The sequence below is a fragment of the Thamnophis sirtalis genome, unplaced genomic scaffold, assembly GCF_051295495.1.
Source record: "Thamnophis sirtalis isolate CommonGarterSnake01/CBP01778 unplaced genomic scaffold, rThaSir2_p1.2 scaffold_10, whole genome shotgun sequence".
In the NCBI taxonomy this organism is placed as follows: domain Eukaryota; kingdom Metazoa; phylum Chordata; class Lepidosauria; order Squamata; family Natricidae; genus Thamnophis; species Thamnophis sirtalis.
The window spans coordinates 18,719,365-18,732,112 of NW_028261390.1; the positions used below are offsets into that span (position 1 = coordinate 18,719,365).

The 12,748-nt window shown below is 39.7% G+C and overlaps 1 protein-coding gene across 1 annotated transcript; it reads right to left on the reverse strand.

The window, feature by feature from the left end:
- Positions 1-191: 191 nt before the first annotated feature.
- H2AZ1 (H2A.Z variant histone 1) lies at positions 192-4,181 on the reverse strand. Its single transcript, XM_014075232.2, has 5 exons — positions 3,973-4,181; positions 3,379-3,456; positions 2,912-3,025; positions 1,677-1,806; positions 192-1,578 (listed from the first exon to the last, which is right to left on the reverse strand). The coding sequence occupies exons 1-5, from the start codon at positions 3,973-3,975 to the stop codon at positions 1,517-1,519; spliced, it is 387 nt and encodes a 128-aa protein (XP_013930707.1). The 5' UTR covers positions 3,976-4,181; the 3' UTR covers positions 192-1,516.
- Positions 4,182-12,748: the final 8,567 nt, after the last annotated feature.

Below are 12,748 nucleotides of genomic sequence, written 5' to 3' on the forward strand. Positions count from 1 at the left end.
ATCATCCAAAACAAAATTAATATGGCCCATACATCCTTTACTATTTTTGGCAAGGCAGTTTTGGCATTAACAAGCCATGTCTAACACTACAAGACCTATGACTCACTGCATGCAACTCAGTGCTTTCCCACATTACAGTACTGTATGCTGAAATCAAAGCCGTCTGCTTTATCAAGTAAGCATCACAAAAGTATTTTTCAGTAACTTTATTTGTACATGCCCACTAGAACAGGTAATACCTGTTTATTTTTCCAACTCATTAATTGGGGGTCAATACAACCATATGGTTAAAAATCTTTCAGCAACAACTTAATCTAAACTAATTGATGTTCTATAGAAATACTTAAGGTTTATGATGTTTTAATTTAATAAACTTAGAATGTACATTTTTCTTTAAACAAATTAACAATCTATTATGACATACACGGTTGACAAGGCAGAAATACAGTAAATTCAAGTAATATAGTCCTCTTCCCAGGAAACATAGGTCACAAAATGTCAGTTTTATGAAATTATACATTCTAAGGCATGTATTTTTAGGTGAGTGAGGAAAGGGAGAGGACAGTCTTATATGAGCATATTAAGTTCAATTGGAGATTTCAATTTTAGTATACTGGGAACTGGATGGAATTATCTAAGCAATGCTTATTTCAACTGGTAGCTGAAGCAATGCAGCTGCAAGTACTGAAGATTATTAGAAGAAGGCACGGCATGAACAGTACCGAAGGTCAAATGTGGCATACAAGTCACAATGTTTAGCTTTACACATTAAACTAAAACCATACAAGTTATATGGCTTAATGTGATTCCTTTGGCAGTGATTGGAAGTTTTGCAAGGGTTTTAATCTATGCATGCTAGCATAGTGCATGCACATTAGCACTCAGTAAGATCAGCAGCTTCCATGAAATGGGGACCAAATAGTTAAACAATATAAATACATAGCTTACTGTAAAGTACTTTTCAAGAACTTGACCTAACTAATCATACACATTTCCAGCAACTTAAAAATGATTCAAATGCCTTAAAGCAATCCATTCATTTAACTCCTTCACCAGACTTAAGGTTCTGTACAAAGACATAGACAATGCTGATATTTCTTTTTTGGAACTTTTTGATCTTAAATACAAGAGAGTGATATCGAAGCTTTAGAATTCAAATTTTTATAATTTCATTTAATTAGCAATGTTGATGTCCAAATCTGTTTTAAATTTTCATAGTATAATTGAATAAATGTACTCAATGCATTAAAAATTACAGAGTAGCAACAATGTCAAGAATCCCATTAAAATCCAACATATCTAAAACAGTCAAGAACCACTACAGACAATAGCTTCTCTGAAGCCATGTAACACTTAAATAAGATTCAGACTTCAATGCAGAATTTTGGTTAGAAAGCTTGATGGGCTCCATCTTCAAGATTAAAGAAAGGCAAAATTGTATTTCACAGATGAAGTCCAGTGGAAATCCACTAAAAATGGACAACATAGCTTTTTGAAAGTTCTAATAAGCAATTCTTTAAACTGTTTTTTGTTGACCTTTCTTTCCAATGAGAGATTTATGAATATGTGGAATTACACCTGAAAGAAAAAAAGGAAAGATTTATTCAAGTGAGGCGACAGAATCACTAAAATATTACCAACTAGAGATGCCACAAAATAGTACAATTAGCACATACCTCCACCAGCAATTGTTGCTTTGATTAATGAATCCAGTTCTTCATCACCTCTTATTGCAAGCTGCAAATGACGAGGAGTAATTCGCTTTACCTTCAAATCTTTAGATGCATTCCCTGCCAGCTCAAGAACCTATAGAGATGAAAACAAGACTAATTGTTAATTGCAAAGCAGCCCATTTAAAATGCCAAACAGTCATGCCTTCATTGAGGATACAATGACCTACGAAGAGGTAAGGAAGCTGGTCCCCACAAATGGTGTCTTGACAGTCTATCCTGGAACATACCAAAAATGCTAGAAAGGAACTTGGAGAATGGCACACTCCCCCTTGAGCTATGGTAATGCAATAGGTCCACAGCATAGCATCATGAATGTGCATAACATCCTATTGAACAGTGATTTTCAGGTAGTGTATGCCACATTGAAAAATATGTTGAGTGTTTTGTTCTATGTGTGTACATAAACACAAACTAACTCTGGCTGCTTTGCTTTGGACAGCAGTGATTTATAGTAGTAAAGAATGGAAAAGGCTGATGTCAGTGACTACAGAAGGAAACAGAATTTCAGGAACAGAAAAGTCAGAGAATATGTTGAAGTGGGAGCTGTTGACACTAGGGCTGCCATCTTGTATTTTTTAAACTAAAGCTTTGAATAACCAAAACATTTGAAGCTTTTGTTCTGCAAACTGTGGCTGATCCTGAACAATCTGGCAGAAACCCAAAATGTGAGGTCCAAAAGTAACAGTTAGCCAACATCATACAACTATACATATATAGATCGTAATCTCCAGTGCTTGCTGTATCTATTTCAATTTGTAAATTGGTAGACAAACTACACCTGGATTTTAACAGCCAACATCCTCAGTTACTGTTTATGCTCAGTTACTGTTCATACTTGAGAGTTTACATACCATAGTGTTTTTCAGTCTCCTTTTGTACTTCAATTTGGGATTTTTGTTTTGTTTTCCCCACTGAATTTCTTCCTTTACCTCAACATATATTAGCTATGCTAAGAGAAAAATGCTTAGGGATCTTTGAAACAATATTTGTTTTTATTTGCATCAATTTATATTGCTTGTATGCTTCTCTGGGATAACTATAGCTTGTCTTTTGGAACAGAAAAAAAACATTAAGAAATCTAATAAATACAGCTACTGTACTTGAGATATAGGATGTTGTAGTATTTTATCTTTTAAGTCCTATAATGTAAAATGCTTTTATCCCAACCAAGCTCTCACCTCAGCTGTGAGGTACTCCAAGATTGCAGCACTATAAACAGCAGCTGTAGCCCCCACACGTCCATGACTTGTTGTCCTCGATTTCAGGTGCCGATGAATACGACCAACAGGAAACTGTACACACAGGGAAAAAAAAGAGCTCAACATCTAAATATAGTATTTACCACTGTTCATCTTTCAAATGTATCTAAATACTTGTTTCGAATCTACGTAGTTTTTTTTTAAAAAACAGCAACTAGTGATGCTCTAAAAGGATTAATAAATATTTTTACTTCTTCCCTTTTCCAGAAGAGGCAAAACATATTGATTCTGTAAGACAGATGACCTAAACCAGAGGGCTTCAAACTTGGCAACTTTAAGTCATGTGGACTTCAACTCCCAGAATTCTCCAGCCAGCATAGCTGTTGGAGAATTCTGGGAGTTGAAGTCCCCAAGTCTTAAAGTTGCCAAGTTTGGGGATCACCCACCTGTAAGCCGGCTCTCTGTGATCGGGATACAGTCTTGGTTTTCGTCTTTCCGGAGTCCTTCCCAGCTTTTCCTCCAGCCTGGAGAAGGGAAAAAAAATCACACTAAACGTTAGCCCCTAACACACACCACATATTCTTTCCCTTAGGAAAGAGTCCCTTTCTAGCATCCACCATCCTTGCAAAGGCCCAAGATAGGAATCACGCGGCTGTTCTTCGGAATTCAAACCGAGCCTGGGAAGCGCGGGAAATGAGACATGCGCGTTGAGCGGAATCACGCCGGGCATCCCCCCGCCCGCCACGGAAATAGCCGCCGCGCACGCGCACACCGCCCTCCCTAGCCCGGCCATGGGCGCATGCGCCTCAAGAACTCTAAAACGCTCGACCACCGCAGTAGGGTGAGCCGTGTGTGTGTGCGGGTGTGACCGCGCCCTCTTTGCTTCGCCCCACTCAATTCTTTCAAGTCTGAATTCTGTTGGGAGTACCCATACGTTACAAACGGCTTCATCAACGGCTGTCTCGCTTCTGAGAAAAATCCGCCAGCTCAGCCGGGCGCCCCCCCCCCTTTCCCAATTCTTCTTTTTAGCCACATCTTACCATTTTCAGTGAGGTGATTCCGCTAGCGGGAGGAGAAACGAAGAGGATCGTCTAGGCCAATCGAATACGGCTACTTTTTCGGTTATTTCGATTGCCACCCCTGCTATTTAGCGACAGCTCCAGTTCAAAACTGCACCCTCTCCCGCCTTCTATGAGCCCTTTATATCCGTCTGTAACGTCTCAACATCCGGGAACCCTGCTCTCAAGGCCAGCCAATCGCCACAAATGGGGCGGTTCTTCCTGCGCTCTCCGTCGACCAATAGGAAGTGAGACGGAAAAAAGTCGGGGGAGGGGAGGAAGAACCCAGGGACTGTTAACTGTTCGGAGAAACTCGTGCGGAATCGCCGCTTGTGAGGCTCCGCCTCTTTTCTCAGACCCTCGCTGCTCGGTCTCTTATGTAGAGAGGATAAGCAGCCTGGCAAGGTGGGTTGGTTTTATGCAGGTCTAGAAGAACAGAATTGGAAGCCTGCTCAAACAGGAGACCCTGTGCCATTCCAGGCAAAGACGGCTGTCCCGTCTTTTCTTTGGAAACCTCCAAATGATGGGGCACCCACAACTTCTGGAGGCAAGCCGTTCCAGTGGTCAGTAGTGCTCACTGTGCAGGAAACTTATTAGTTCTAGTAGTTAGATCGCTCCTTGATAAGTTTACATGCTTCTTGTCCTCTTTTTACTCCCTTTCTTTTCTCTCCTTTTTGGTTTGGTTTCTGCAACCAAACAAGACAGACACAGACTTTAACGGATAATTAGATCTGGAAAAAAAAAACAATTACTAGGAACCTGCCTTCCATTGAGGACCTATATACTGCACACGTCAAAAAGAGGGCTGTGAAAATATCTAGAGACACCTCACATCCTGGACATAAATTGTGTCAACTTCTACCTTCAAAACGATGCTATAGAGCATTGCACACTAGAACAACTAGACATAAGGAAAGCCCCCCCCCCCATGTCATCACTCTGCTAAACAACTAATTCCCACAACCCTATCATATTACTGTATTACTATTCTTCTCTTCCTTCCTAGTACCTATGTCTTCCCACTTATGACTATAACCATGTTGCTTGTATCTTTAAAATTTATATTTTGTTTCCTAGTATAATGTGATTGCTTATTAGCAACCTATGACTATCACTAAATCTTGTATCTTATGATTCTTGATGAATGTATTCTATTTTATTTTTCTTTATGTACACTGAGAGCATATGCACCAAAGACAAATTCCTTGTGTGTCCAATCACACTTGGCCAATAAAGAATTTATTCTATTCTGTTCTATTTTTGTGAAAGTTCTCCTTTGCCATCAAAGAATGTGACACAATTTTAAATACCAATATCTGATGGGGATGTAAAAACCGAATTTTGTGAGCATCAAATTACATTTGTAAAAATAACAAAACGTGAGAAATTCAATCTTTAAAAAAGCAAACTTTAAAAAAGCAAATCATACTGAAAATACACCCAGTTCTTTTAAAATACTTTTTAGCAACCTTTCAGTTTTTAATCAATGCTGTAAACATTGACTGTAAGGATCCCCCCCCCATTAAAATATTCTTTATTCTTAATATTAAAAAGAGGCAGGAGAAATGGCGAAAAATTTTACAGGCAAAAACAGCCCCAGTCTTTCTGCCATAGGAAAACAGTTTCAAAGTAAGAAGCTTGAAGAGGCTGACCTTTAGGAATGGAAATTTTGTATCCATTCAAAAAGACTGGGCCAATCTATTCATAAGCAAAACACCTTCAGCCACAGCTACAGCTTTCAGTGGGAGCTGTTGGGATTAAGATTTACATCCCCCCACCCAAATTCTAAGGATAGGACATGACCTTTAGGACATAGTAGGATTAACCCAGCACCATTGAAATAGTAAAAGAGACAAGGCTCACTGGATTGCACAACCTACTGCAGCATATTAAAAAAAAAACCAGAACTCAAGATCCATCCACTCACTCAGCCATTTTGTCAGCCACCCCAGAAACATGCTGCTGTTACTGAAGGTTCTGGAAAACAAGTAAACAGAGATCTTGTTTTCTTGTGGCTAGCCTCCATTGATTTTTTTTCTCCTGGCTTGGCATTGGACTGGATTTTCTCCCCCCCCCCATTCCTTTGAAGTTTGCATGCCTTAGAAGGCTAAATTAAAATAGGGTTGGGTCATGTATGAATCAGCATGTCCTGGGAAACCCATCCTATATGCTTATAGGATATTGGTGAACAACAGGGAGAGATGTGCATGCTAGTCCATGTTTTAGCTTTTTCCCTCAAGATACATTACATCTGGAGCTGAGTTTGCATGACATACACTAGCTAGTAGCCATTTTGTGTTTGCACAAATCCAATCTATGTACATTAATTAATTGCTGTATGCTAAGGGTAGTGCTTTGAAAATAGATTGAAGATAATTAGTACAGAGCCTCTCTTAAAAATATATTGGGCATTCAAGTAACTAGTTATAGTCATTAAGTTTAGCTTGTCTTTCTCTTGAAAATGAAACTTTATTATGCTTCTTGTTTGTGTTGAAAGAACTGTCCTTCTGGGTTCGGCTCCAAGTGGGGAGAAAGACACTGGAAACATGGAGGCTGCTTGGAAAGATGGTTTAATGGTGGACAGGACCACATAGCTTGAGTCCTCAACAGAAAAGATGATCACATGCTTCAATGTTGGGTGAGGAAGAAGAGAAGGGCCGAAGAGAGAGAGGGCAAGGAAGGGGTTTGCTGGGCTTTTTATAACCTATTCAGCCCCACCTCTCTGCTTCCTGTTCCTGTGTAAGAAATGTATTCTGATTGATTGTCAGACTCCGATGGAGCCACAGGAGTAACTCTCTAGGCTGTGTTTTGAATCCAGGTTTGGTTAAGTTCTCAGATGCCATGTGGTGAGTGGGTAAAGGCTAATCATGCCTTAATCCAGTGATGGCGAACCTATGACACGCGTGTCAGTGCTGACACGCGTAGCCATTTGGGGTGACACGCACAGGATTTCATGCGATTCATCCTCGGCTCCTGCACGGCCGCCGAGGATGAAAGAATCTGTGCTGGAGGAACGGGGGGGGGGGCGGGACGTGTGATCTCCCCCGCCCACACTCACTTACTGTATCGCCGCCGCCCCTTTCTGAGCGCAGGGGCTGCTGGTAAGGCGTGCGTGCCGTGCGCACACACGTCATCAGCGCGGTGAGGGAGGACCCGCAGGAGAGGAGCGCGGGAACAGTGCGCTGTTTATTTATGAAAGGCTCTACAAATTTAAACTCTGCAAGTTTGAGCATTGCTCACTCCATAGCTCAGCATGCAAAAGCGCTTAATGAGGGAGAATTTATTAAAGAAACTCTCCTAAGATGTGCGCCAGTTCTATTTCACGATATGCAGAATAAAGATGCAATTATTAAGAGAATATCTGAGTTCTCTTGGGGCGGGCTGGAGCGGCATGTTGATGAGGACGTGGAGCTGGAAGCAGCCGACTCCACAGCCCTGGTTCACGGCACCCCAAACAAGTTCAATAATATCAAGGGCAACATACGAAATCGACTGATGAACAAAGAAGTTACTAAGCAGGTATGTTAAATAATTTGTTTTTGGTTTATTAAATACAATTATATATTGCAATTATACATTTTTGTAGTTTAAACTATAAATTGCGCAAAATTATGTTTTTGTCGAAGTGACACACAACGCGAGTTATGCTCGATTTTTTGCCGATTTTTGACACACCACGCCAAAAAGGTTGCCCATCACTGCCTTAATCCCATCACCCTGGAGCTGAAGGGGAGAACTCTTTATTGTGTAAAGGGACTGGCTTGGGCATCTGAATGGCCCATTGACAAAGTGGGAGCAGGAAGCTGTAGGGAGCTACTCTGTCTTTAAAACATGTTTCCCCCTTTTCACATCCAGGGAAATGTAATATTCTGCCTTTTCAATATTTCCTAAGATATTTCATTTTTCTGGGAGAGGGCTGGGTGATAACATTCTACATTTGTTAGTAGCATCCTTCAGGAATTCATAATATATATTGCACTCCCTGTTTCCATTTTTTGCCACAAGAACAAAACCGTGAAGTGTCTTTAGCTGACAGAGTATGCCGAAGTCATCCAGCGTACTTCCATGACAAATGATAGACATAAACCTCGGGGTCTTCCCTACACTTAGACTAGTGCCTTAATCACTACACAACACTATGTCTTAGCACTGCTTTGGGTAAGGAAGGTTATGCCTCAATTATAGATTAATACACTTTGTGTCTAGAAAGATTCGTGTACAGCATCTGACATTTTCAGATAGAATCCAAAATGTCTCCTAGACAGCTATGGCCAGTCGGAGCGTATCTATTTAACAATCTATTTTATTCAGTCTAATATCTGCTGGGCCTCATTTCTTATTCTAGCCATTTACACTCAGTATAGCTTGAAGACACTTGATTGAGAAGGTTGGTTTTCGCACATGGCAATTTCCCACCATCTCTTTAAACTTATAAGCAAATAAATTTAAATAATAAGTACAGATAGGTTCTTAAGGAAATATATCATTGTCTCAGCAGATGCAGCATCTGGCTGACTTTGAGCCTGGAATCTATGCAGAGCCAAACGTGGCAGGAGACCAATAGAAAATATCAGGGCTGTAAGATACCCCAAAGAAGAACAATGAGAAAAACAGGCCCAACCAACCAAGCGAAAGTTTGGAAACAAATTTCTGGTTGCCTGTTTTTTGCCCTTCCAGGCTCCGGAGGCTTTCCTGAGACCTGGGGAGGGTGAAAACAGACTCCCGTGGCTGGCCGCATGCACGCCGGAGTTGAGGACTGCAAATATGGCTCCCTTTGCCACCTGTGGCATGCATGCCATAGGTTTGCCATCACGGGTATATGGGAATAACTAATACTTAGATTTCACTTTTAATTTGGTGTAGCAATGCAATTAGAACCATTGTATATTGCACATACACGCTCATTGGAACTTTAATGGAATGGCTATTATTCTAATTCAAGCCAAAGGAAAGCTTGCTTTTATCTTGATGGAAAACTTTATATACATTTCTTTAAAATAGTTCACATATTTTTTCATTGATATCTAAATAGTTATTTAATTTATTGCCTGGTATTTACTAAGAAATCAGAGTAAAGCTGAAAAATGTCTCACATAAACTTTTTTGCTTTAATAAATGATGATAAGTTAGAAGCTTGCTGAAAGCAAAAATTATCTCCTTTGTTGGATGGGTCAGTTTGATTATTATCCCCATCGTTTTGCATTTATCTCAAGCAAGTATCCTCTGACAAATTTCTCAAAATCCAGAAAGTTTTATTTCCCAGGAATAAAAAGGGATAGGAATCTTGCTTGCTGGAAAGAGGGAAGTGATGAAACTGGTGTTTCTTTTGTGTCTACCTTGATGAATGCTATATTTTATTTTTCTTGCTGGCTATAAATCAGAGCCAGAAGCGTTGCTAAGAAAAGAGCAGGGATTGGGTATGAAGTCTGAATGGGAGCTACAGGAGGAGGATGAGACAAGCGGTGCTTCACTGGAGTAAAAAGCTGGCTAATAATAAGCATGCAAGAGCAAGGAGGAACATGAAATCAGCACCGGTACAGCGGAAGCAGGCAACGGGGAGCCACGGAGGTCCTCGAGGGATCAATGAAGTTAATCTTCCCCAGAGAGTTAAGAAACCTTCACCTTCTAAGTGGAGCAAATGGGAGGTGAGTGACCTTTGTTGGGATTTGAGGTTGTGGGGGATATCATAGGGGAATCTTTCTCCAAAGCCACCACATTTTTTATTATTTTATTATTCACTGGATTCCATTTAGAGAAATAGAATGGGGACAAAACAGCCTACTAGCCTGAGCTTTTAAGTTTAAAAAAATGTCTCATATTAATAAAGCATTTGTTTTTAAGAATACTGAAGTTTTGGCACATAATTTGGGACACTATATTTAAAGAGTGGTTATTTTTATTGTAATTTGGGCTTCGGAATTAGAAGAAATCCAGGGCTCTGTTGGTTCCTAAGATGGTTGTATTTGGCCCTGAAGTGCACGATATGTTGAAGACAGAATTAGTGAACCTGATAAAACTGTATCCCCCATTTGGCATTTTTTTAATATTCCTTGCCAAACCTTCCATTTTCAGCCATTCCCCCCCGCAAGTCAGTATTCATAACATAATAAGGACTTTATACTCCATTCATATTTGCAATTTTGACTAGTATTTTCTTTCATAATTGTCTGCTCTAGTCTTATTTGCATTATCCATCTGTCTACCTGGTGAATAGCTTGACAGACTTTCAATTAGAAAAGAACACATTTATAACTCTGTGTGCTGTAAATATTGGGTCAGATTGCCAATTATTAGCTAGCATCCATAATGGTCCTTGTGAGACACATTTCTCAAACCTGTCTCTACATGGGTTTGGATTAAAGTTCTTATCACCCAAGACAACAACCTGGTATTTGTGTTGGCGGAGGATAGAAGTCAGAGTCCAGCACACCCAGAGAATACAAAATAGAGAGATCTGATGTAGCTAAACCAGACCAAAGTCCTAGTACCTATTGCTCATAAGTGTAAGACATTGTTTTATACCAAATCAGTCCATTGGTTTCTTTAACCTGCTCTGTAGAACCAAGCTCTCCACTAGTTTGTCAGATTAAGTTCAAATAATTAAATTTTAAAAAGCATTCACAAAAATCTTACGAGCTCTTGACCTTTTTTCACGAAGTTTCAAAGGATTTCAAGAATGAAGATTGAAAATCTTGCAATTTGGGAAGCTTACAAGATGTTGGATATATTTTTGGAGTGGGGGTGAGGCTAGGCTATTGGAGAAGATTAATTGATGGTGCCCAGGTCAGAAAAAGAAGCTGACTTTTGAACTCCATATTGACTAGGATTAATATTCTAGGATTTTCCAGCAAGAAGCTTTCTCAGTCTTCTTTAGAGATGCCAAAGCTTTGATGCAGAAAAATCAATGTTCCACCATAGAACATGAGTTTTGCATGCAGACAGTCATAGGTCCATGGGACTCTGTCCCTTTTCTTTTGAATGCTTCGGACCATCTTATTCTAGGTCATTCTGACAATGCTGTACCATAATGCTACTAAACCAGAGGTGGTATTCAGCCTGTTCTCTCAGGCTTAAGGCTTGGGTAGCTGGAGCTCTTTGTAGGTATATGAATATTATTGCCTAGATCAGTGTTTTTCAACCACTGTGCCCCGGCACACTAGTGTGCCGTGACATAGTGTAAGGTGTGCCGTGGGAAAAACACTTTATATATAGTCAATATAGGCACAGAGTTAAATTTTTTAAACATTTTCTAATGGTGGTGTGCCTTGTGATTTTTTTCATGAAAAAAGTGTGCCTTTGCACAAAAAAGGTTGAAAAACACTGGCCTAGATTTACCATCTTGTACATTGTTCGTATTTAGATTGTATACAGTTGTTTATTTTTATTTTGTGAACCATCCAGATTCAATTGGAATCAGGCAGTGTCCGTATCAAGCAAGCAAGCAAACGAACAGAAAATATATTTCAAGCTATCCCTACATTGAATGCATGTAAATATCTCAAACAACTTTCTGGAGGGATCCAAAAGTCGCAGAAGAAACATTACAACTTATTTTAAAGCATAGAAAAACTCTATTCGACGTGGCATCTCTTCGCTAGGACAGTGTTTTCTGTTATAAGAGCTCATTTGCTGATAACCAGACATGCGGTGATTAAAAAAACACAACTTGTCAGACTTAAAAAGACAGCTGAATTTTATTTGGCCAGAGGCTGTCAAGTAGGTATTTGAACCATTGTGGAAGGTGGAGATTTTCTAGCTGTGATACTGTTTGGCTTCAAATAAATCGTCAGCTGCTGCCTGCTAATATGTGATAAACTAATCTTATCAACAACCTGTACAAAAGAAGTGTGAATGGCCCATTCTTTTATTACATGGAGAAAACAGATCACAATTACTCTGCCTAAAACAAAACTATCCATCTATTCCTCCATTTGTCTTCCCATGCAGGAATACTTAAAAAAAAACCAAAAAAAACCCCACTGTTTCATAAAAGAAGAAATAAAACCAAACAGATCTACAATAGTATTCAAAATTCTGTTCTGCATTTGAGAAACTGATTTCTTCGGAGATCTTCCAACCAGAATCCTTTCAGCTTATATACAATTCACTTTAAACAAATCTTTATCTAGCATGTCCACTATAAGGAGCAATTTCTTGGGGTATCCAATGAGAGGCAGAAAATATATATAATTTTGGACACCAAGTACAATATTCCTACTTGTATGGGAAAACAGCAACCATACAAATATACAGAAATAGGTAATATTTTACAGATATAAATATAACTTTAAAGGACGCTACAATATTAAGATCAGTGTATCTCTTTTTAATCTGTAAAAAAGAGGTTCCTCAGATTATATACTACAGGCTGGACAGTCTCATTAAAGATGCAATTAGCTTCTAAAGGTAAAGGTTCCGCTCGCACATAAGTGCTAGTCATTCCTGACTAGGGGGCAATGCTCATCTCCATTTCAAAGCCTGAAGAGCCAGCGCTGCCCAAAGATGTCTCCGTGGTCATGTTGGCCAGCATGACTAAACGTCGAAGGCACACGGAATGCTGTTACCTTCCCACCAAAAGTCCCTTTTTTTCTACTTTCATTTTTACATGCTTTTGAACTGCTAGGTTGGCAGAAGCTGGGACAAGCAATGGGAGCTCACTCTGTTATGAGGTGCTAGGGATTCAAACCACTGAACTACCAACCTTTCTGATCGATAAACTCAGCATTTTAACCACTGAGCCACCACATCCCTCTCAATT

Bases quoted from the DNA above. Each gene is read 5' to 3' on its own strand.
- H2AZ1 (XM_014075232.2), bottom strand. The intron at 1,807-2,911 runs GTGAGAGCTTGG...TCATCTCTATAG, and splicing joins TGGAGTACCTCACAGCTGAG to GTTCTTGAGCTGGCAGGGAA. The intron at 1,579-1,676 runs GTATGTGCTAAT...TTTTTCTTTCAG, and splicing joins AGCAACAATTGCTGGTGGAG to GTGTAATTCCACATATTCAT.